The sequence below is a fragment of the Heterodontus francisci genome, chromosome 7 (genome assembly GCF_036365525.1).
Source record: "Heterodontus francisci isolate sHetFra1 chromosome 7, sHetFra1.hap1, whole genome shotgun sequence".
NCBI classification, from domain to species: domain Eukaryota; kingdom Metazoa; phylum Chordata; class Chondrichthyes; order Heterodontiformes; family Heterodontidae; genus Heterodontus; species Heterodontus francisci.
This window is the reverse complement of record NC_090377.1, coordinates 37789932-37815349: the sequence shown is the minus strand read 5'-3', so window position 1 is coordinate 37815349 and position 25418 is coordinate 37789932. Positions and strand designations below refer to the sequence as shown.

Sequence of the window (25418 nt, the reverse complement as noted above, 5' to 3'; positions counted from 1 at the left end):
ACAAGCAGATCGTGATGAAGAAGAAACATCAGACCAGCACTTGCTGTCACACTCTCAGCCACCAGCTCAGATACTGACACTGTGCATACTTTAGAGAATAATATAGAGGAGGGTACTGCATATGGTGAGACACAGGGCATGCGGGCCTGCAGCTAAGGCAGAGGACGAGAATAGCGCAGGTGCCAAGTACCCAGAGGGTGAGGTCACACACATGCTCTGCTGCAGAGGAATCAGACAAGCACGTCGATAAGGTGGCCTGCAGAAGGCAGCTGAGGAACATGCACAATGGGGTGCATTGGTAGGCCTGCCAGAAAGCTTGTCACAGGGTTTTGCACAGAGCTTGGAGCTCATCCTTTCCAGGAAGTGCTGGCCAAATCCATTCACTCACTTGTTGACCTAACCATTGTGAAATGGCTGATGCCAATGTCTCAGCTTCCATTGCAGCACAGGTCGAAACCACTCAACATCTGGGTGCTGCAGTGGAAACTCAGACTGAAGTCACACAGGCATGTAGGCTCAAACTGCTTCCATCATAGCTGCGGATACCAGGGTTCAAAGGGGCTTTCATGGTGTTACAGCAATCTTGCAACCTCACCCCCAACACATTAGAATTGCTCAGGTGCTGCCCTGGGGAGTGGCAGTGACACCACAGAGCACAAACATGCTGCCCTCTCTCAGCACAACAGTATTCATCCTCCCACCATTGCCACTCCATCAGTGCTCTTGCTGTTGCCTCCTTCCCTAACAGCACCATGGGTGTACCGACACCATACAGACTGGAGTGGTTCAAGAAGGTCGCTCACCACCACCTTCTCGAGGATGTTTAAGGATGGGCAATAAATGCTGGCCTTGACAGCAATGGCCACATCCTATGAACAAATAAAACAAAAGAAAACCAGCTCACCTGAACACCTGCTGCCCATGCCAAGATGGCGCAGTCTGAATTCAGAACTTCTCGGACCCCAACTGCTTCAGGTCATCCTGCAAGGCCATCTACCATCTCCCCTACTGAAAGTCAGCAGTTTTCCACCTGCCATTCTGCAACCACTGGGGTAGCATTGCATAGGAGCACTAGGCCAGGTAAAGGCACAGTGAAGACAGGCACAAAGGGAGTAGAAGGGTGATTCATTGACTTTTGCATGCAATATTGCACGGTTTGATTGATAAATTTGGTTTGGAATGTTTGTTATGTGCTGTCTTTTATTTTTGCATTGTGGTCAAGTGGATACTGCGATGGTCAGTAACAGAGGGAAGCTAAGGTGTGAGATTGTTGGTGATTGGAGAATTGGTGTTGCATTTACTTGTAATGTAGTCAGATGAGTTAATCACTTACAGCCCGGCCAGAAAGGGACTGTGATGGTTGCCTCCTCCATTCTTCTTCCTCCTCCTCCTCAGCTGGTCACTGTATAGTTGGTGGCAAGGATTGTGCCCTCATGATGTCGAGGTTGTGCAGCATTCCACCATGAATATTAACATATACTCTGCTGAGTACTGCAAGGTTCCTCCGGAGCGATCCAGGCAGCAGAAGCATTGTTTAAGTACCCCAATGGTCTGCTCTCTCACGTTTTGTGTGACAGGATGGTTTTCAATTATATGCATGCTGCCCACATATGCATGGGCTGAGCACTGGAGTCATGAGCCATAGGATAGTCTTTGTCATCCAGTAGCCACCCTTTGGTTTGTTATGATGGCTGAAATGCCAGATGGTAGAGTAGACTGCTGCAGAATGAAGATATTGTGACTGCTGCCGGGGACTGGGTATTGATCTGCATTACATCAGCTGGGCATTGAGGGATTGGAATCCTTTTTGCATGCTGTACATTGAAGAGATGACACGCGGCGTCAAGCACAGTGACTTGTGTGCATTCAGTGACATCCTGCACCATGGAGAAGCCTGTAATCCTCATGAAGCTGGGTGCTCCAGCAAGAGAGAATGAATTGTATTCCGTTCTCTTGGAATACAGAGCCTTTGTGTCCTCCCTTATGGAACAGTGGATGGCAAACTGGATGATGTTGTAAACTGCATATGCTCCAACCTACAAGGAGCCTGATGCATAAAGGTTCATGGCCACAGTTACTGTCAATGAGGCAGAAGAATTCATGGCCTCCTGCTGCTTTTTTTCATTGCAGCAGCTTTTTCGGGAGCAGAGAGTGCGAGCGAGTGAGCAGCTGGGAGGGTCAGTTTAAAGTAAATTTAATTTCCTTTTGTTTTCAGCGGAGACCAGGGGGCTGCTGGGTAAGTAAAACCCTATATATTTGGGCCATTTAAAATAACTTGCCTTTCATTGCAGCAGCTTTTTCGGGAGCAGAGAGTGCGAGCGAGTGAGCAGCTGGGAAGGTCAGTTTAAAGTAAATTTAATTTCCTTTTGTTTTCGGCGGAGACCAGGGGGCTGCTGGGTAAGTAAAACCCTATATATTTGGGCCATTTAAAATAACTTGCCTTTCATTGCAGCAGCTTTTTCGGGAGCAGAGAGTGCGAGCGAGTGAGCAGCTGGGAAGGTCAGTTTAAAGTAAATTTAATTTCCTTTGGTTTTCGGCGGAGACCAGGGGGCTGCTGGGTAAGTAAAACCCTATATATTTGGGCCGTTTCTGAACCCAAGACACTACACCTGTAGTGTCTCCCACCCGCCCTCCTCCTCTAACCAAAAAAAAGGACTCGGTAGTGTGTAGATAAGGTAAGGCTTTTTCTATTTCTCTTTTTTTTTTATCGTGTGATTGGTAAAAAACTTTTCGTTCCTTTTTCATTTAACTAAGTTTAAGCTTAAGATTAAAAATGGCAGGAGATCTCAGACCCGTGACATGCTCCTCTTGCTCAATGTGGGAGCTCAGGGACATGGCTGATGTCCCTGACTCATTCACGTGCAGGAAGTGTGTCCAGCTGCAGCTCTTGTTAGACCGCATGACGGCTCTGGAGCTGCGGATGGACTCACCTTGGAGCATCCGCGATGCTGAGGAGGTCGTGGATAGCACGTTTAGTGAATTGGTCACACCGCAGATTAGGATTGCTGAGGGAGAAAGGGAATGGGTGACCAAAAGGCAGAGAAAGAGCAGGAAGGCAGCGCAGGTGTCCCCTGCGGTCATCTCCCTCCACAACAGGTATACCGTTTTGGATACTGTTGAGGGAGATGGCTCACCAGGGGAAGGCAGCAGCAGCCAGGTTCATGGCACCGTGGCTGGCTCTGCTGTTCAGAAGGGCGGGAAAAAGAGTGGAAGGGCTATAGTCATAGGGGATTCGATTGTAAGGGGAGTAGATAGGCGGTTCTGTAGTCGAAAACGAGACTCCCGAATGGTATGTTGCCTCCCAGGTGCACGGGTCAGGGATGTCTCAGATCGGCTGCAGAACATTCTGAAGGGGGAGGGTGAACAGCCAGTTGTCGTTGTGCACATAGGCACCAATGATATAGGTAAAAAATGGGATGAGGTCCTACAAGCAGAATTTAGGGAGTTAGGAGCCAAGTTAAAAAGTAGGACCTCAGAGGTAGTAATCTCAGGATTGCTACCAGTGCCACGTGATAGTCAGAGTAGAAATGAAAGAATAGTCAGGATGAATGCATGGCTTGAGAGATGGTGCAGGAGGAAGGGGTTCAGATTTTTGGGACATTGGGACCGGTTCTGGGGGAGGTGGGACTATTACAAATTGGACGGTCTACACCTGGGCCAGACTGGAACCAATGTCCTTGGGGGTGCTTTTGTTAACGCTGTTGGGGAGGGTTTAAACTAATGTGGCAGGGGGATGGGAACCACATGAGGTCAGTGGAGAGTAAGGATGTAGTAACTAAAGCCTGTAAGGAACTAGATAATGAAGTCAGCGTGACTAAGGGAAAGAGTAGGCAGGGAGCAGATGATGAAAGCAAAGGGACTGGTGGTCTGAGGTGTATTTGTTTTAATGCAAGAAGTGTAGTAGGTAAGGCAGATGAACTTAGGGCTTGGATTAGTACCTGGGAGTATGATGTTATTGCTATTACTGAGACTTGGTTGAGGGAAGGGCACAATTGGCAACTAAATATCCCAGGATACCGATGCTTCAGGCGGGATAGAGAGGGAGGTAAAAGGGGTGGAGGAGTTGCATTACTGGTCAAAGAGGATATCACAGCTGTGCTGAAGGAAGGCACTATGGAGGACTCGAGCTGTGTGGCAATATGGGCAGAACTCAGAAACAGGAAAGGTGCGGTAACAATGTTGGGGCTGTACTACAGGCCTCCCAACAGCGAGCGTGAGATAGAGGTACAAATATGTAAACAGATTATGGAAAGCTGTAGGAGCAACAGGGTGGTGGTGACAGGAGATTTTAATTTTCCCAACATTGACTGGGATTCACTTAATGTTAGAGGTCTAGATGGAGCAGAATTTGTAAGGAGCATCCAGGAGGGTTTTCTACAGCAGTATGTAAATAGTCCAACTTGGGAAGGGGCCATACTGGACCTGGTGTTGGGAAATGAGCCGGGCCAGGTGGTTGACGTTTCAGTAGGGGACTACTTTGGGAATAGTAATCACAATTCCGTAAGTTTTAGAATACTCATGGACAAAGACGAGAGTGGTCCTAAAGGAAGAGTGCTAAATTGGGGGAAGGCCAACTATACCAAAATTCGGCAGGAGCTGGGGAATGTAGATTGGGAGCAGCTGTTTGAAGGTAAATCCACTTTTGATATGTGGGAGGCTTTTAAAGAGAGGTTGATTAGCGTGCAGGAGAGACATGTTCCTGTGAAAATGAGGGGTAGAAATGGCAAGATTAGGGAACCATGGATGACAGGTGAAATTGTGAGACTAGCTAAGAGGAAAAAGGAAGTATACATAAGGTCTAGGCGGCTGAAGAAAGACGAAGCTTTGAAAGAATATTGGGATTGTAGGCGCAATCTGAAACGAGGAATTAAGAGGGCTAAAAAGGGTCATGAAATATCTTTAGCAAACAGGGTTAAGGAAAATCCCAAAGCCTTTTATTCATATATAAGGAGCAAGAGGGTAACTAGAGAAAGGATTGGCCCAATCAAGGACAAAGGAGGAAAGTTATGCGTGGAGTCAGAGAAAATGGGTGAGATTCTAAACGAGTACTTTGCATCGGTATTCACCGAGGAGAGGGACATGACGGATGTTGAGGTTAGGGACAGATGTTTGATTACTCTGGGTCAAGTCGGCATAAGGAGGGAGGAAGTGTTGGGTATTCTAAAAGGCATTAAGGTGGACAAGTCCCCAGGTCCGGATGGGATCTATCCCAGGTTACTGTGGGAAGCGAGAGAGGAAATAGTTGGGGCCTTAACAGATATCTTCGCAACATCCTTAAACACGGGTGGGGTCCCGGAGGACTGGAGAATTGCTAATGTTGTCCCCTTGCTTAAGAAGGGTAGCAGGGAAAATCCAAGTAATTATAGACCGGTGAGCCTGACGTCAGTGGTAGGGAAGCTGCTGGAGAAGACACTGAGGGATAGGATCTATTCCCATCTGGAAGAAAATGGGCTTATCAGTGATAGGCAACATGGTTTTGTGCAGGGAAGGTCATGCCTTACCAACTTAATAGAATTCTTCGAGGAAGTGACAAAGTTGATTGATGAGGGAAGGGCTGTAGATGTCATATACATGGACTTCAGTAAGGCGTTTGATAAGGTTCCCCATGGTAGGCTGATGGAGAAAGTGAAGGTGCATGGGGTCCAAGGTGTACTAGCTAGATGGATAAAGAACTGGCTGGGCAACAGGAGACAGAGAGTAGCAGTGGAAGGGAGTTTCTCAAAATGGAGACGTGTGACCAGTGGTGTTCCACAGGGATCCATGCTGGGATATACATAAATGATTTGGAGGAAAGTATAGGTGGTCTGATTAGCAAGTTTGCAGACGACACTAAGATTGGTGGAGTAGCAGATACTGAAGGGGACTGTCAGAGAATACAGCAGAATATAGATAGATTGGAGAGTTGGGCAGAGAAATGGCAGATGGAGTTCAATCAGGGCAAATGCGAGGTGATGCATTTTGGAAGATCCAATTCAAGAGTGAACTATACAGTAAATGGAAAAGTCCTGGGGAAAATTGATGTCCAGAGAGATTTGGGTGTTCAGGTCCATTGTTCCCTGAAGGTGGCAACGCAGGTCAATAGAGTGGTCAAGAAGGCATACGGCATGCTTTCCTTCATCGGACGGGGTATTGAGTACAAGAGTTGGCAGGTCATGTTACAGTTGTATAGGACTTTGGTTCGGCCACATTTGGAATACTGCGTGCAGTTCTGGTCGCCACATTACCAAAAGGATGTGGATGCTTTGGAGAGGGTGCAGAGGAGGTTCACCAGGATGTTGCCTGGTATGGAGGGCGCTAGCTATGAAGAGAGGTTGAGTAGATTAGGATTATTTTCATTAGAAAGACGGAGGTTGAGGGGGGACCTGATTGAGGTGTACAAAATCATGAGAGGTATAGACAGGGTGGATAGCAAGAAGCTTTTTCCCAGAGTGGGGGATTCAATTACAAGGGGACACGAGTTCAAAGTGAAAGGGGAAAAGTTTAGGGGGGATATGCGTGGAAAGTTCTTTACGCAGAGGGTGGTGGGTGCATGGAACGCATTACCAGCGGAGGTGGTAGACGCGGGCATGATAGCGTCTTTTAAGATGTATCTAGACAGATACATGAATGGGCAGGAAGTAAAGAGATACAGACCCTTAGAAAATAGGCGACAGGTTTAGATAGAGGATTTGGATCGGCGTAGGCTTGGAGAGCCGAAGGGCCTGTTCCTGTGCTGTAATTTACTTTGTTCTTTGTTATTTGCTGAGCACCCTTCTCCCCCCGCCCCCTCCTCCTTCCTCCTCCAACAGCTTGTCTTGCTTTGTGTTGCTTCTGTTCATTCTACCTGTTAAGCTGTAGTCCAAGGGAAATGCATACTGTTGCAACCATGTCTGGGAGCAAGTGATTTGTTTAGAATCTTTGTAGTCAAGACAAATTCCTTCAGCATGTGCTACACCACTCACTGTGGACTTCAGCAACTTTAAACAACTCTGGAAACCAACTAACACTTCTGCAATCACAGCAACAACCAGTAGAAATCAATCAGCAACTAGCTTGTAAGTTATTGATGATCCCTTTAAATAGTGCTGGTTGGGATCCTTCCTGCTATTGAACATGTGTTTGGCATGTTTGAGAGACAGAGCATTGAACTCCAAAATTGCAGTGTGACGTCAAATCTGTGTTATACAAACTGCCTATTCGGTATACTTTTGGTGGATGCGCGGGGCAAAATGGAACTCATAGAACTCATAAGAAATAAAAGTGTCATGTTGAGGAAATAATCCATTTTTTTTAATACATGTAAAATGCATGGTAGAGCCATGTTTAAAGTAACCATGTTATTTCTATTGGTGGAGGAGGGGCAGTTTTACCTTTTTCAGGAACACTTTCCATGGCACTATTATCTATATGACATATTCATAGCGTCAAGAGGAAGCAAAAGTGAAAAAGCTATTAATGACATTTACAATAAATCTTTGGTGACAGTTTTGAGCCTGCTCTTTATATAGAAGGTGTTACAGGAAGGTTGCACAGTTGGGGAAAATATATTTGGCTTAAAAATCATGACTGGTTCCTATGCTATTTGGCTACAATTATGACCAGCTGAGTCCCAAGCAGTATTATTAAAGATACAGCATTTTGATGGCTTGGTTTGAAATTTTAACACCTGATATTTAAACAGATTTTTATGGATTGCCAGCTCAATATTCCTAATGAGACGTTAGTTAATTGACCTTTTATGTTGGATTCTTGAAAGTTCTCCAGTGCTGGTTCTCAGGCCTGTTGATATGGGAACTATCTTTTATGCAGCAAGGTTATTTCAACAACAATTACATTAATTTTAAACTGCCCAGTGGCTTCAATCACCATTTCTTTATCTCCTTTAATTCGACTTTCTTCCTCAATGACTGGGGGAGGAAATACATGGCAAGGGAAAATACTTGGATATCATTATGGATGAGTTGACAGTTACCGCAGCATTCAGCCTTCCATTTTTTTTGGCTACCTTTACCTCCAGCACTGTGCTATCTTGCAATGACTTTGGAGGCTCAGGTAGCAGTGCTTTTTGAGGTGCATCTATACCAGTACATTTACAAAAGGATCTGCCACAGATAACATTAGTATCATTGATACAATATTGTAATATAAATGGGACGCTGAGGGAACCACAATGAAGCTGTAGCTATTTAACATTTTCTTAAGACATAATTTTGTATATTGTATGTACATTAAATATAGCTATATTATCTTGCAGCACAATTTATCAGATGGCTACAGGAACAATTATAATTGTTACTGATTTATTTCCTTACATCTCTGTTTCATTTCACAAGTTGCTTTCTTACTGTTCTTTTGGTCACAAAACAAACAGAAGCGGAAGTTAAACATCTGACCTACCTTGTGGCTGCCTGGTTTGGTGGTAAATCTGTAGGTCATATGGTCGTGCACTGGTTCGCTGTACTACAGTGACATTATGGCCAGTCCATTTGTTAGCTTTCAATAGGGTGTTAGTCTTCCAGTCAGTCCAATAAACATCACCTCCGTACAATGTTACAGCAAAAGGATGCGAAAGGTATTCATGATTACGCAAGACTTCTATCAGTTCGCTGCCATCATATAAGGCTGAATAAATACCATCAGACCTGTATCAAGAAAAATAAGACATGAAAGAACAAAGACAAAGAAAACTTAGAAACACAATTACTTTCTCATGCAAGTACTTAGTTTGTCTCATACATATTGATTAAGAAAATGTTAATTATTATTTTTAATGCATAAACTACAAAATTCATTTTTTATACAGATGATATTCTAACAATTAATACATGCTGTAATCAGTGTCGACTATATTTAATAAGGGATACAGCTTGCAAAGATCAAGGTATAGTTCCAGACTGTGAAGAAGTTGTGGCAAGCAGAGAAAACCAAGTGAACGCATTTTAACATGCACAAATTGAACAATGTAGTTGGAGTACATTAGAACACATAATTTCAGTCTTCCCAATTACGATTTCAGCATTCTTTCAAAATTACTAAATAACCAACCATCTGCTGAGTACTAATTATGAAACATTTCTTTTTTCTCCCAAAATATACTTTATACATAAAAATCTGTAAAAAATGCATTACAAAACAGTTCAAAACAGCACCAAGTCGACAATACAAAGAATGTAAAGGAGATCAGTTTCCTTCAATACAGGAGTGAGTTGCCTCACAACCGTTCCATTTCATTTTACATGCCATGTACATTTTGCAGCAAACCCATATTTTCTGGATACAGCCACTCAATTCACCTTACACAGTGGCCTTTCCCCATTGAGCCTTTGCCGCAGCTGCCCCAAGCATTAGTGCTTCCCTCAGCACGTAATCCTGGACCTTGGAATGTGCCAGTCTGCAACACTCAGTCGTGGACATCTCTGCGCTGGAAGACCAGCAAGTTTCGGGCAGACCAAAGAGTGTCTTTCACCGAATTGATAGTGCTCCAGCAGCAGCTGATGTTTATCTCAGTGTGCGTCCCTGGGAACAGCCCGGAGAGCACAGACTCCTGTGTTACAGAGCTGCTTGGCATGAACCTCGACAAAAACCACTGCATCTCTTTCCACGCCTACTTTGCAAAGACACATTCCAGAAGCAAGTGGGCAACCATCTCTTCCCCAACACAGCCACCTCGAGGGCATTGTGCAGAGGGGGTGAGACTCCGGGCGTGCAGGAAGGATCTGAAGGGGAGGGCTCTTCTCACCACCAGCCAAGCTACATCTTGGTGCTTGTTTGAAAGTTCGAGTGATGAGGCATTCTGCCAAATGACTTTGGCAGTCTGCTCGGGGAACCATCCAACAGGATCCACCGTCTCCTTTTCCCGTAGGGCCTTGAGGACATTCCGTGCAGACCACTGCCTGATGGATTGGTGGTCAAAGGTGTTTTACCCCAGAAACTTTTCCACGAAGGGTAGGTGGTACGGCACGGTCCAACTGAATGTAGCGTTCCGCGGCAATGTGACCAGGCCCATCCTTCGCAACACCAGGGACAGATAGAACCTCAGCACATAGTGACACTTGGAGTTTGCATGCTGGGGATCTACGAACAGCTTGATGCAGCCGCACACGAAGGTGGCCATCAGGATGAGGGCGACGTTGGGCACATTTCTCCCACCCTTATCCAGAGGTTTGAACATCGTGTCCCTCCGGACCTGGTCCATTTTGGATCCCCAAATGAAGTGGAAAATGATTCAGGTGACTGCCATTGCGCAGGAGTGGGGTATGGGCCAGACCTGCGCCACGTACAGCAACAACCTGAGCGCCTCGCACCTGATGTCCAGGTTCTTACCCACAATGGAAAGAGATCGCTGCTCCCACACGCTCAGCTTATGTTGTATCGTGGCTACTCACTCCCTCCAGGTTTTGATACACGCCCCGGCCCTTCCAAACCATATCCCCAGCACCTTCAGGTAGTCTGACCTGACGGTCAAGGGGACAAAGTATCGGTCAGCCCAGTTCCCAAAGAACATCGCCCTTGCCGTGGTTAACTTTGGCTCCCCACGCCAGTTCGAACTGGTCGCAGATGCTCATCAGTCTGCGAACGGACAGTGGATCCGAACAGAAAACGGCGACATTGTCCATGTACAGGGAGGTTGTAACCTGAGTGCCTCTGCTGCCTGGGATTGTCACCCCTCTTTTGCTCGCATCCTTCCTAATAGACTTAGCAAAGGGCTCAATACAGCAAACAAACAAGACAGGGGAGAAAGGACAGCCCTGTCTGACTCCAGAATGGATTGGGAAACTTTCTGATTCCCACCCATTGATTGAGACTGCACTACTGATGTTTGTGTAGAGCAGTTTGATCCAATTGGAGATTCCCTCCCCAAACCCCATTTTGGAAAGCACGTCCATCATGTAGGTGTGCGATATCCTGTCAAAAGCCTTCTCCTGGTCCAAGCTGATGAGGCAGGTGTCCACCCTACTAAGGATCAGCAAATCCTTTTATGCTGGGCTGTACGACGTGAAGCCCACAGACAGCAGAGCCTCCCAGTCCTTCCTGTCACCTATCACAGACGTCTTAGATGACAGCATGAGGGAGTGAATGGACAAGCCGCTAACTCTGGACGAGCTGACAAAGGCTGTCAAGTCCTTCGAGACGAGTAAAACTCCCGGAAGCGATGGCTTACCGGTTGAGTTGTATTCGGCCCTTTGGGACTGGGTCGGCCCAGACCTGCTGGAAGTATACGAGAGTATGCTTCTGGCTGGCAGCATGTCAGAATCCATGAGGAAAGGCATCATCATCCTCATTTACAAGCGAAAGGGGGAGAGGGCAGAAATCAGAAATTGCCGGCCGATCTCACTGCATAATGTTGACGACAAGAATCTGTCCAAAGTCACTGCCAGTCGAGTCAAGTCTGCTCTGGAGTTAGTGATTCACCCTGACCAGACCTGCACTGTACCCGGCAGGAACATCTCTGATAGTCCCACGCTACTCAGGGATACGATCGCCTCGGTATGGGTCAGGACTGATCCTTTGTCCCCTTCACCGTCAGGTCAGACTACCTGCAGGTGCTGGGGATATGGTTCGGAAGGGCCGGGGCTTGCAGTAAAGCCTGGAGTGGGTGAGTAGCCAGGGTACACCATAAGCTGAGCATGTGGGAGCTGCGATCTCTCTCCATTGTGGGTAAGAACCTGGTCATCAGGTGCGAGGCGCTCACGTTGTTGCTGTACGTGGCGCAGGTCTGGCCCATACCCCACTCCTGCGCCGTGGCGGTCACCCGAGCCATTTTCCGCTTCATCTGGGGATCCAAAATGAACCAGGTTCGGAGGGACACAATGTTCAAACCTCTTGATAAGGGCGGGAAAAATATACCCAACGTCGCGCTCATCCTGATGATCACCTTTGTGTGCAGCTGCATCAAGCTGTGCACAGACCTCCAGTACGCAAACTCCAAGTGTCACTATGTGCTGAGGTTCTATCTGTCCCTGGTGTTGTGAAGGATGGGCCTGGTCACATTGCTGTGGAACGCTCCATCCAGTTGGACCGTGCCGTACCACCTATCCTTCGTGGAAAAGTTTCTGCGGTAAAACACCTTTGACCACCAATCCATCAAGCAGTGGTCTGCACGGAATGTCCTCAAGGCCCTACGGGAAAAGGTGACGGTGGATCCTGTCGGATGGTTCCCCGAGCAGACCGCCAAAGTCATTTGGCGGAATGCCTCATCACCAGAACTTTCAAACAAGCACCAAGATGTAGCTTGGCTGGTGGTGAGAAGAGCCCTCCCCATCAGATCCTTCCTGCACGCCCGGAGTCTCACTCCCTCTGCACAATGCCTTCGAGGTGGCTGTGTTGAGGAAGAGATGGTTGCCCACTTGCTTCTGGAATGTGGCTTTGCAAAGCAGGTGTGGAAAGAGATGCAGTGGTTTTTGTTGAGGTTCATCCCAAGCAGCTCTGTAACACAGGAGTCTGTGCTCTACGGGCTGTTCCCAGGGACGCACACCGAGATAAACATCAGCTGCTGCTGGAGGACTATCAATTCGGTGAAAGACACTCTTTGGTCTGCCCGAAACTTGCTGGTCTTCCAGCGCAAAGAGTTGTCTACAACTGAGTGTTGCAGACTGGCACATTCCAAGGTCCAGGACTACGTGCTGAGGGATGCACTGAAGCTAGGGGCAGCCACGGCAAAGGCTCAATAGGAAAGACCACTGTGTAAGGTCCCCCCATGAAGGTGAACTGAGTGGCTGGCTCCATGGAAAACCCCTCGGGCTGTATCGAGAAAATATGGGTTTGCTGCAAAATGTACATGGCATGTAAAATGAAATGGATGGGTTGTGAGGCAACCCACTCCAGTATTGAAGGAAGCTGATCTCCTTTGCACTCTTTGTATTGTTGACTTGGTGCTGTTTTGAACTATTTTGTAATGTATTTTTTACAGATTTTTAGGAATAAAGTATATTTTGTAAAAAAAAATCTTATTGAATGATGGAGCAGGCTCGAGGGGCCTACTCCTGTTCCTATTTCGTATGTTTGTATGTAAATGTGGGTGAGCATGCATGCTGTGCTATTATGAACGAAGATTGTGGAGGATTGATGCAGGGACAGCAACTTGGTCAGCATAGGAAAAATCAAGGACTAAAGTAATAAAGCCATGGATGTAGAAGTGCAACACCAGAAGGGCCGAGATAGGTCGGAGGCAGGTAATGTTACAGAGGCAAAAGAAGCAGTTTTGATAACAGCTGAGGCCAAGGTCGAGCAGCTTAGAAGACACACATCCACTTTCAGTTATATTCACCTTCACAGGTGAAAGGCCTCACCATCTTCTAACACTTCTAAGATGTCAGGCCCTCTCTGGGATTATCCAAGATTAATAACTTGCTCCACGAGAGGCTTAGGAAATTCCCCTAACCACACCCATTGATGTGGAGATTGGGGGTGTGTGGTGGGGGGCCATGAGTTCAACTCAGCTCTCTGAACGGAATTTCTCAGTTCTGCCCTACCAAGGCCACCCTCTCACAGGCATGAATGAGATGTTCCCAGGGCCGAATCATGATTTTAATGTAGAAACTCTTCATTGGGCTTGAAGTGTTTTACAAAGACTGAGGTCCACACTGTTTGCAGAGTGAAAGATTGCTCCAGTTACAAAGAAATAGGTTGTTCTAGATGACAGGAAAAAAAGTTTTCTGCCGATGGGATTTTCTAAATGCAGTATAAAATGCACAACCATTTTTTACATTAAGGTTGTTGGTGTGGATTGAGAAAAGAAAGATTGCCTCTAAGATCATCTTGGTTGATTTTCATTTCTGTTGTAACTAAAAGTGTTCAAATCATTTAACAACAGTAAATTCTTAATTCTCAGAAGCAAGTGAAGCTGCATATATTATTGGTAATAGGTAGCAGACATTAAAAATGTTCTCAGAATAAATTTTTAGGAGAAGTTAGCAATTATATTGAGACAAAATATCTACACACACATTTCATGATCATGCTCAAACTTTTCAGGTGGAAAAAAATATTAATCTTACATAGCATCAATCCAAACAATTCGGTTCTCAAGGTAATCCACTGTTAGCCCATTAAGCCATCCGCCAGTCCCCAAAGCTTTGTAGATGGTCTTTCTTCCTTCTCCACTCATTGAAGCAGCCTCAATACGTGGGAAACTGGAATCCCAGTCTGTCCAAAAGAGAATTCTAACCAAAAAAAACCTTATGAATATAAATGTTTTTCACAACAGAACACATGCATTTAGAATTATTGTGTATAAGAACATAAGAAATCGGAACAGGAATAGGCCATTCAGCCCGCTCCGCCTTTCAATGAGATCATGGCTGATCTTCTACTTCAACACAATTTTCCTGCACTATTCCCGTAACATTACCCTTGATGGTTTTAATATGCAGAAATCTATCAATCTCAGTCTTGAATATACTCAACACAGAGCTTCCACAACCCTCTGGCGCACAGAATTCCAAAGATTCACCACCCTCTGAGTGAAGAAATTCCTCCTCATCTCAGTCCTAAATGGCCTGCCCCTTATTTTGAGACTGTGTCCCCTGGTTCTAGTCTCCCCAGCCACCTCTCATTCTTCTAAACTCGAGAGAATAAAGGTCCAGTCTATTTAATCTCTCCTGATATGACAATCCTGCCATCCCAAGGATTGGTCTGGTGAACCTCAGTTGCACTCCCTCTATGGCAAGTATATCCTTCCTTGGATAAGGAGACCAAAACTGCACACAATACTCCAGGTGCAGTCTCACCAAGGCCTTATACAATTGAAGCAATACATCTTTACTCCTGTAGTCAAATCCCCTTGCAATGAAGGCCAACATACCATTTGCCTTCTTAATTGCTTGCTGCACCTGCATACTAGCTCTTAGTGACTCATGAATAAGGACACTCAGGTCCCTTTGGACATCAAAACTTCCCAATCTCTCACCATTTAAGAAATATTCTTTGCCTTTCGGTTGTTTCTACCAAAGTGGATCAGATCACATTATATTCCATCTGCCATATTCTTGCCCATTCACTCAGCCTGTCCAAATCCCCTTGAAACCTCCTTGCATCCTCCTCACAACGTACATTCCCTTCTAGTTTTGTGTCATCTGCAAATTTGGAAATATTACAATTGGTCCCCATATCAAAATCATTGATATAGATTGTAAACAGCTGTGGCCCAAGCACTGATCATTGCGGTACCCCACTAGTAACAGCCTGCCATCCTAAGAATGACCCATTTATTCCTACTCTCTGTTTTCTGTCCGGAACTAATTCTCAATCCATTGCTGTATATTACCTCCACTCCATCTGCTCTAATTTTGTTTCCTAACCTCCTGTGTGGGACCTTATCAAAAGCCTTCTGAAAATCCAAATACACCACATCCACTGATTCCCCCTTATCTATGCTACAAGTAACATTCTCAAAAAATTACAACAGGTTTGTCAAACATGATTTCCCTTTCACAAATTCATGTTGAGTCTGCCCAATCATATCATTGTTTTCCAATTGTCCAGTTATCTCATCCTTTATAATATGTGGCTTGTAGCTTTGTAATGTAATTTAATAGTTGGGTTTAAATATTATAATAAAGTTCAAGCTTTACTCTTACTATCACAATTTGTGCTGCCATCTGACACTGTCAATTACTCCCTTGCAAACACTCAAGAGCATGCAATCTTATTGTTATTGTTTTGTAATCACTCCCAACCATCAACTTCCAATTAGGTTTTCCATTCGCAATTTTTTTTTACACTGAGGGGTAAATGAGGCAGGTAACTTAATAGTGATTAAAAACAAAGCTATATTATTCGAAAGAAGTAAAGGAAAAGTTCATACAATGGTGCATTTAGCTCTTTACTTTTTGTTTTATGTAACCATCACTGGAAATGTTTCTGCCCTTCAGGAGCTTGTCTTTAACATTTCAGCACACCTGGAATTTAACCCAAGCCCTGCTCTCTCAAATGATTAGGTCAAAAAACACTTTGATATGCATTTCTTTTGATATTATTTCACCAACATGTACCGACAGGCTAGACAGACCGAATGCCAGTATTTAAGGTCGGTCCCACAGTGCAGTAATCTGTCTAGATTGAACCCAGTTGTGTGGGTTGAGTGGAGCTGCTTTATTTACACTACTAGCTTTCAGCACAGCAATGCTACAAGTACATTAAATAAATTCTTTTCGAGAATTACACACACGGCTACAATATGGGACATGATTAGACACTCAGAACAGCAACATTTATGCTGTTTGTGTAGAGACCACACTGCCTTTAAACTAAAGTTCGGCAATGTTTACACTGGCAATCAGAGGTGAAAAGTGATCAGCAGAATTACGGTCCAATTATTGTCCCATTACTTCTTCTTTGGCTTCCTTGTCTCAAGAGACAATGGGTAAGCGCCTAGAGGTCGTCAGTGGTTTGTGAAGCAGCGCTATAACACTATAAATAAATGCTGTTTAGTTTTGCACCATCTCGACCTTTTATGAACTGCATCTTTCTAATACAGCGAATACTTTTATCTTTCCTCTCTTTCATGGTGTACAGTTCCTTCTCATCCTTCTTGATCTTACTACAGGTTTAACAGTCAACCACCCCCTCCTCTTAGGCCATCTAAGCACCATATAAGCCTACTATTTCCCAATATTTACTCCAGCTCTATTGGGAAGTAACTTCATCAACTTTGCTCTATAACCTTCACATTGCTTTTTTTTTGCCCCTTGCCAGTTTTCTTTCCCTCACTTTCTGAAGTTGTCAATTGTTTCCTTGGTTCCAGTGCCATTGGTACCAGCAGCCTTTTATCACCTCACCAAAGTTGCCATTATAAATGTGCGAGCTTTGCCAATGTGTGTTGGCAGACCATGGGGGACACGACAATATAATTTGTCGTGAATAAATATCAACACATGGACATTTTCACTCAGATTCAATGGATACCTAACAGAAGTGGGAGAAATAACCAGTTTTCACCACCATCAGCCATGAAGGCAGATTACAGAACCTCTCCTGCTTCCTTGACTAAAATAAGAACAGATCAGGGATCAAACTTGGAGCCACATCATTTTTCTTAAATAATTCAAGAGAATGCTTCTCATATCTTTAAATTGCTGCCCTCTAATATTTGAGAGAAACTGGACCTATTTAAGGTAAGCTAGTCCTTCAAGCTGAAGAATGCTTTTAACTTGAAGTGTTCTTAACTAAGTATTTTGTTTAAGTTTCAGTAAACACATAATATGAAGTAAAATATAACATTCCTCTGTATTAATAGTTTATACCTGCATTTTCGTAGTTTAGAGATACAGCACTGAAACAGGCCCTTCGGCCCACCGAGTCTGTGCTGACCATCAACCACCCATTTATACTAACCCTACACTAATTCCATATTCCTACCACATCCCCACCTGTCCCTATATTTCCCTACCACCTACCTATACTAGGGGCAATTTATAATGGCCAATTAACCTATCAACCTGCAAGTCTTTGGCATGTGGGAGGAAACCGGAGCACCAAGCAGACACAGGAAGAACTTGCAAACTCCACACAGGCAGTACCCAGAATTGAACCTGGGTCGCTGGAGCTGTGAGGCTGCGGTGCTAACCACTGCGCCACTGTGCCGCCCTTGCGGCATGTAAGTTCTCTTTGGTTTTGTCAAGTATTTAAAAAAAGCAGTTTCAATAAACTGCTAAAGTATTCCAACAAAAAAAAGCAATAAAGGAAATGGAAATAATAGAAATCCTGCCCTTGGAGATGGGAACAGAAGCAGGGGAACACACAAAATGGCATGGGTGGCGTTGGGAGCAGTCAGGAGTGTGATGGAATACTCTCCACTTGCCTGGATGGGTGCAGCTCTAACAACACTCAAGAAGCTCGACACCATCCAGGACAAAGCAGCCTGCTTGATTGGCACCATATCCACCAGCTTTAACATTCACTCCCTCCACCACCCATGCACAGTGGCAGTAGTGTGTACCATCTACAAGATGCATTATAGCAACTCACCAAGGCTCCTTCGACAGCACCTTCCAAACCCATTACCTCTATCACCTAGAACAGAGTTGTCCACCCTTTTCGGGTGGAGGGCCACATTGCAATTTTTGCTCAGCACTGGGAGTCGGTGAGCAAATTTCAAAAGATAATGGCATTAAAAATTTATCTTACTAATAAAATCAACAACAAAGTTGATTTTTATAAAGAAACTTTAAATTGACATACTTTCTGGTCACTATATTGGACACTGATTGCGTGAGATACCCGGCATTTTGTTGCTTGCACAAGTAGTCAATGTTTGCCTGCACACTTGTAGTGATGCAGAGTATTCTAGATAGATGTCATTCTGTCAGGAGTGATCTTGATCACTGTCCCTCTCTCGCCCTTTCTCTCTGTCCCCTCTCTCTCTCTCTGTCCCCTATCTTTCTCTCTGCTCGTCCCCTTTCTTTCTCTCTCTCTCTCTGACATTTGCAGACAGCAGGAATGCTTAGCAGATGGCTGATCAGTTTTTTTTTAAAATCGCAAGTCAGTTTCATAGCTGACAGATCCTGACATGGGAACAGCAGTTTCTGAACTTCTAACAGATTCGGAGTTTTCCGGTGGCCTTTTAAAACACCCCGAATTTGTCCGGAGTTGAGAAATTGCTGTTCCCAATGTCAGGATCTGTCAGCTAGGAATCCGACTTGCGATCTTTTTTAAAAACAGGTCTGACAATGCAGAATTTCCCATCTCCAGTTATAGACCCTGGGGGAGGATGAGAAACGGCCTCGGAATAGTTTACATCCGCGGGCCAGATGGAAACCTATGGCAGGCTGAATGCTGGCCCGTGGGCCATACGTTGGACAATCTTGACCTAAAAGGACAAGGGCAGCAGATGTATGGGAACACCACCACCTGCAAGTTCCCCTCCAAGCCACACACCATTCTGACTTGGAACTATATCGCTGTTCCTTCACTATCACTAGGTCAAGATCCTGGAACTCCCTTCCTAACAGTACTGTGGATGTACCTACACTCCAAGGACTGCTGCAATGGTTCAAGAAAGCAGCTCACCAACACCTTCTCGAGGGCAATTAGAGATGGGCAATAAATGCTGGTCTAGCCAGCAATGCCTACATTCCCTGAACTAATACAAAAAAAAGACGCGCCCGACATTGTCCTGCCCCCATGCCATTTTGTCAGGAGTGGGGAACGTCACAATTGAGGCCCATAAGTGGCCAATTAATGGTCACTTAAGGGCAGCATCTCACCTCTGCTCCCATTTTACTTAAGTTGGAGGAATCTGTCACCGTGAGGGGACACTACCAAGCGAGACCTGGTGACCTCCTAATGGGCCTGGGATGGGGAGTGGGCACCGCTCCTGGTAGCGCTGCTAGTACTGCAGAGCTGCTGGCCTACCAAATGGCCAGCAGCTCTGGAGTGGGGGAGCTTGTCCCTTAAAGTTAATTGGCTGCCTGTTGTGGAATTCCACCAGGGGTCTGACAGAGGGCCGAGGTGGGGTCTTTCCTTGCCTTCCAGCCCACCGCCAGAACCCCCATCCAGCCCTAGTGTTTACATTAATAAACTTCAAATTTTCTAATTGTTTTTTATTTGCTATTTGATGAAATAAAAATGCCTTGTTAGTTCCTTAAACTGCTCCTACTTGAAAGATCTATTGACAGGCAGCTGAACAGGAAAGCATATGTGTATGACTGCATTAAGGGGCAGCATTGCAGGACTGGCCTTTTCACCTACGATTTCCAATAGCTGTTTAGAAATTACAATAGGGCCTATTGGATGAACACCTAACACAACGGGCTGAATTTTACCAGCCCCTCGACGTTGTGGGTCACGGCAGGGGGATGGGGGGGCCCGTAAAATTCAGCAAGGAGAGGCGTGCCTTGACCCCCAACATCGAGAAGGGCCCACTGCATAGTAACGGCGGCAGGGCCTTCATCTAAATATTTAAATGAAGAACAATGAGATGAAAATTAACCTAACTGTAGGCAGTGACCGTTCCACACCCATTGTATGGCCGCTGAACGCAGCTCGTGCACCTTCGGAACTCCAAATGGCGAGAACCTGGTGGGGAGGGGGAAGGAATAAAATTTTCAGGGCAGGAGGGGTGGGGGAACAGGGAAAACAATTTTAATTGGCTGTGGGGATGGTAGGAAGGGGTTGAAGGGCAAATGTTAGAAGGTTGGGGGGGGGATGTTCGGGTAGGGAATAACATAAGTTCTGTCAATAAGGCCCAATTAAAAGATCATTGAGTGGGGGGGGGTGGGGGGGTTGGGAAAGGGCCTCCATATCCTAATTGTTTATTTTAAAAAATCAGGACGACTGTAACTTTAAAAAGTTCAATCTCTGCTAAGGGCTTAAAGCCCGTTAAAAATGATGCTGGCGTCTGCACGGTGGCAGCTGCCCTGCCCCCTCTACTTTATTTTTTACATTTATTTTTATAGATACAGCACTGAAACAGGTCCTTCGGCCCACCGAGTCTGTTCCAACCATCAACCACCCATTTATACTAATCCTACATTAATCCCATATTCCTACCACATCCCCACAATTCCCCTACCACCTACACTAGGGACAATTTATAATGGCCAATGTACCTATCAACCTCCAAGTCTTTGGCTGTGGGAGGAAACCAGAGCACCCGGCAAAAACCCACGTGGTCACAGGGAGAACTTGCAAACTCCGCACAGGCAGTACTCAGAATCGAACCTGGGTTGCTGGAGTTGTGAGGCTGCGGTGCTAACCACTGCGCCGCCCTTAAATCAGCTCCCGCGTGTAATAGCACAGGGGCTGTGCGGTGGCACTAATAAATTCCAGCCCAATATTCTTCTAATTTCTACTTTAATGGAAATATTATCCAGGAATGATTTATCAAGTAGTAGTATGCAGAAGGAGGTAACTCTTTGAAACGGAGAGTAAATCAGTGGGTCACCATTGTAAGATCCTGCATTACTTGTGACCAGTTACCAAGCAAAATTGTCAGAGCCCTGGAAGCCATTTACTTTATCAATCCCTTAGCCAGTGGATGGTGCCTGGAACATTGTGCAGTTAAGAATAAAATAAACATTTTAAAAAATTGTAATGAAACATTTCTAGATTGATTTTAACAGATCTCGAGAAGCTGGTCTTTAGCTGAAAGATTGCTTATTGGATGATAATACACTGTGACATTGTCTAGACAGCTGATAGAAATTTTCTTTGTATAATTTAGTAATCAGCTATGGATAGAATTATAACCTTTATGAACAAATACCACTTTTAGGCGACATCGATTGTGATAACGTAGAATCAATCAATTAATAAGGACATTTATTTAGTTCTGAATAATTAGCTGTGCATTATAGCTCAGTTGTCTGATCTTGTAATTGTGTTGTAGCTCACAGTTAATTAAGAGGCAGTTTTTTAACAACGTACAGCTTTCACTGTCTGATCTCAAGCTGAGTACATAGGTGGAGTTCGGAAGAGATACTTGGCCACAATACATTTTGAAAATATATTCAAATTAATTGAAATATAGCTTTTCAGCAAGTATTTCAAATCTGGATTATAAAAAATAAATCAGCTGGGAATTGGTTCAATATATCGTGATGATGTGAAAGGTGCTATATAAATGCAAATTATTTCTTTCAATGTTAAGTCTAAATGCATAGAAACTGAAATGTGTACACAAAAATATCTCGATGGAAGAAGTCACCTGACAATATTTCACAGCAATAAGGAAATATATTTACGAGTTATATTTCAGCATTACAATCCCATGAATATTATAGTTCATGGCTAAAGATGATGCTGAATTTCTTGAATAATATGTAATCAAAATTCAAACTGACATTTTGATTTCATGGAGGGGTACCTGGAGATTATGGTACCTTGAAAAAAATTGTTCAGCTCACTACATGTCCTGATTAAATCTCTGACCAAATAGAAAGATAGGTTTTGAAATAACTATCCAGGCGTTACTTTGTTTTGCAAGTAAACATCTGGCTTCTCTAAATGATGGATGAAGCCTTGCCAAGATTTAAGTTTTAGTGGTAGATACATGAAGTAACTTGTAAGCAGTTGACAAACCCCAAGAATCTATTCTATTTAAATTTAAGATCCTTACAAATTTGGCATGCACAAGCTGCAGCCCCCAGGCCATTTCTAGCTCTCAAACCCAGGTTATTTGGTCCCTGAAGTCCAGACAATGAACTTTCTATTTACAGTATATTTCTGATGTGCTTTTTTTTCTGTTTTAATATTGTGAACTGAGAGGTTTGAAAAAAGGGTTGTGAACAAATTAGTGAATAAATCTGAAATCAGAACACCTAGGGGGAAAAATTAGTCAAGGCCTGTTTTTGTGTGTGGCTGTCACAATGCATGCGTTTGGTCCCCTCGAGGGAGGCAGCTCGCAAACTTCGTGATGCCACCATGATTTCAGCATGCAGCACAGCATAGAACGCACTGCTGACTGACAGGGGGGCCCAGAAGCGTGAATGGCTAGCAAAGTTTCAGCTTGCCTGCACCTCTTAAAGGCAGCCTGATCCTCTCAAAGGGCAATTGCACTCATTGGCAGGAGTTGTTTCGGACTGCCTGTGGAAGACTTGGAGAGAAGCAAAACCATAGAAAATGCAGCAACAGGAAAGAGGAGGTCTCCCATGTTTTCTGATGCAGCGCTGGAGGCATTAGTCCAGAAGGTGGAAATGAGGAAAGGCACAATGTTGCTGCCAGGGGCCAGAAGGCTCACCCTGTGAAGGGAATGGGAGCTGGTGACGAGGGAGGACTGGCCACAAGGACCTGGCAGCAGTTCAATGACCTCACACAGGTGGTCAAGGTCAGTGAATGCATCTTCAAATGCTACCTCCTTCTCACCACAACAACCATCTTTCACGCTGTTCAATGCACCACAGCACCATCACTCACCCATCAGTAATTTCAAGCAATCAAGACTCATGCCGAACCTTCAGATACTTTGCCTTACCCTCACATCCCGACCAATGCTGCCAACCTCACACCCACCTCTCACTGCTTCCACATTCCTCCAGCTATTCGGCTATGGTAGGCACATCATCCAAACACATTGAAGCACACTCACTGACATTCTACCCTCTCTCTGGCTCATAACAGCAGGGAGCAGAGTGAACCAGCTGGGGACAGGCATCACCTAAGCCCTCCAGAGGAGTTGGTGCTTCGCATCAGGGTGCTGGTTGTGACTGAGGCCATTGCATCCAGCATCGCCAAGAACATTTAGGATAACTATGTTCCTGTTTTAAGCCCTTTCTCAAATCCCACCTCACCCTCATCCTGCTATCTGGCAAGCTGCAGATGGTATGACCATGGACCTTTTAGCTTTCCACCACACACTCCCCAACATCGCTCACCCCAACACTCCCCTTCTGAATTTCTGCTTTTATTTTGTTTTTTTTAAATTCATTCATGGGATGTGGGCATCGCTGGCTAGGCCAGCATTTATTGTCCATCCCTAATTGCCCTTGAGAAGGTGGTGGGGAGCTGCCTTCTTGAACCGCTGCCTTCTTGAACCGCTGCAGTCCATGTGGGATAGGTACACCCACAGTGCTGTTAGGAAGGGAGTTCCAGGATTTTGACCCAGCGACAGTGAAGGAATGACGATATAGTTCCAAGTCAGGATGGTGTGTGATTTGGAGGGGAACTTGCAGGTGGTGGTGTTCCCATGCATTTGCTGCCCTTGTCCTTCTAGTTGGTAGAGGTCGCAAGTTTGGAAGGTGCTGTCTAAGGAGCCTTGGTGCGTTGCTGCAGTGCATCTTGTAGATGGTACACACTGCAGCCACTGTACGTTGGCGGTGGAGGGCATGAATGTTTGTAGATGGGGTGCCAATCAAGCACGCTGCTTTGTCCTGGATGATGTCGAGCTTCTTGAGTGTTGTTGGAGCTGCACCCATCCAGCCAAGCGGAGAGTATTCCATCACACTCCTGACTTATGCCCTGTAGATGGCAGACAGGCTTTGGGGAGTCAGGAGGTGAGTTACTCGCTGCAGGATTCCTAGCCTCTGACCTGCTCTTATAGCCACGGTATTGATATGGCTACTCCAGTTCAGTTTTTGGTCAATGATAGCCCCTAGGATGTTGATAGTGGGGGATTCAGTGATGGTAATGCCATTGAATGTCAAGGGGAGATGGTTAGATTCTCTCTTGTTGGAGATGGTCATTGCCTGGCACTTGTGTGGCGCGAATGCTACTTGCCACTTATCAGCACAAGCCTGGATATTGTCCAGGTCTTGCTGCATTTCTACACGGACTGCTTTAGTATCTGAGGAGTTACGAATGGTGCTGAACATTGTGCAATCATCAGCAAACATCCCCACTTCTGACCTTATGATTGAAAGAAGGTCATTGATGAAGCAGCTGAAGATGGTTGGGCCCAGGACACTACCCTGAGGAACTCCTGCAGTGATGTCCTGGAGCTCAGATGATTGACCTCCAACAACCACAACCATCTTCCTTTAGGCTTGGTATGACTCCAGCCAGCAGCAGGTTTTCCCCCTGATTCCCATTGACCTTAGCTTTTCTAGGGCTCCTTGATTGGTCAAATGCTGCCTTGATGTCAAGGGCAGTCACTCTCACCTCACCCCTTGAGTTCAGCTCTTTTGTCCATATTTCAATCAAGATTGTAATGAGGTCAGGAGCTGAGTGGCCCTGGCGTCACTGAGCAGGTTATTGCTAAGCAAGTGCCGCTTGATGGCACTTTTGATGACACCTTCCATCGCTTTACTGATGATTGAGAGTAGGCTGATGGGGCGGTAATTGGCCAGGTTGGACTTGTCCTGTTTTTTGTGTACAGGACATACCTGGGCAATTTTCCACATTGCCGGGTAGATGCCAGTGTTGTAGCTGTACTGGAACTGCTTGGCTAGGGGCGCAGAAAGTTCTGGAGCACAGGTCTTCAGTACTATTGCCGGAATATTGTCAGGGCCCATAGCCTTTGCGGTTTCCAGTGCCTTCACTCGTTTTATGATTTATGATTATTTGGAAAAGCATAGTTTGATTAGAGACAGTCAGCATGGCTTTGTAAGGGGCAGGTCATGCCTCACAAGCATTATTGAATTCTTTGAAGATGTGACAAAACACATTGATGAAGGAAGAGCAGTGGATGTGGTGTATATGGATTTAAGCAAGGCGTTTGATAAGGTTCCCCATGGTAGGCTCATTCAGAAAGTAAGGAGGCATGGGATTCAGGGAAAGTTGGCTGTCTGGATACAAAAGTGGCTGGCCCATCGAAGTCAGAGGGTGGTAGTAGATGGAAAGTATTCAGCATGGAGCTCGGTGACCAGTGGTGTTCCACAAGGATCTGTTCTGGGACGTCTGCTCTTTGTGATTTTTATAAATGACTTGGATGAGGAAGTGGAAGGCTGGGTTAGCAAGTTTGCCGATGACACGAAGGTTGCTGGAGTTGTGGATAGTGTGGAAGGCTGTTGTAGGTTGCAACGGGACATTGACAAGATGCAGAGCTGGGCTGAGAAGTGGCAGAT

General features: G+C 45.2%; 1 protein-coding gene across 4 annotated transcripts in view; it reads right to left on the bottom strand.

Annotated features, from left to right (window-relative positions):
* LOC137371926 (low-density lipoprotein receptor-related protein 1-like) overlaps positions 1-25418 on the bottom strand; it is a 1827029-nt gene that overhangs the window by 757301 nt on the left and 1044310 nt on the right. For all 4 annotated transcript variants that reach the window (XM_068035008.1, XM_068035009.1, XM_068035010.1 and 1 more), the window contains exons 26-27: positions 13977-14141; positions 8377-8621 (exon numbers count right to left, since the gene is read on the bottom strand). In XM_068035008.1, the coding sequence (XP_067891109.1) occupies positions 8377-8621; positions 13977-14141 (410 nt within the window). The remainder of the gene's footprint in view (positions 1-8376; positions 8622-13976; positions 14142-25418) is intronic.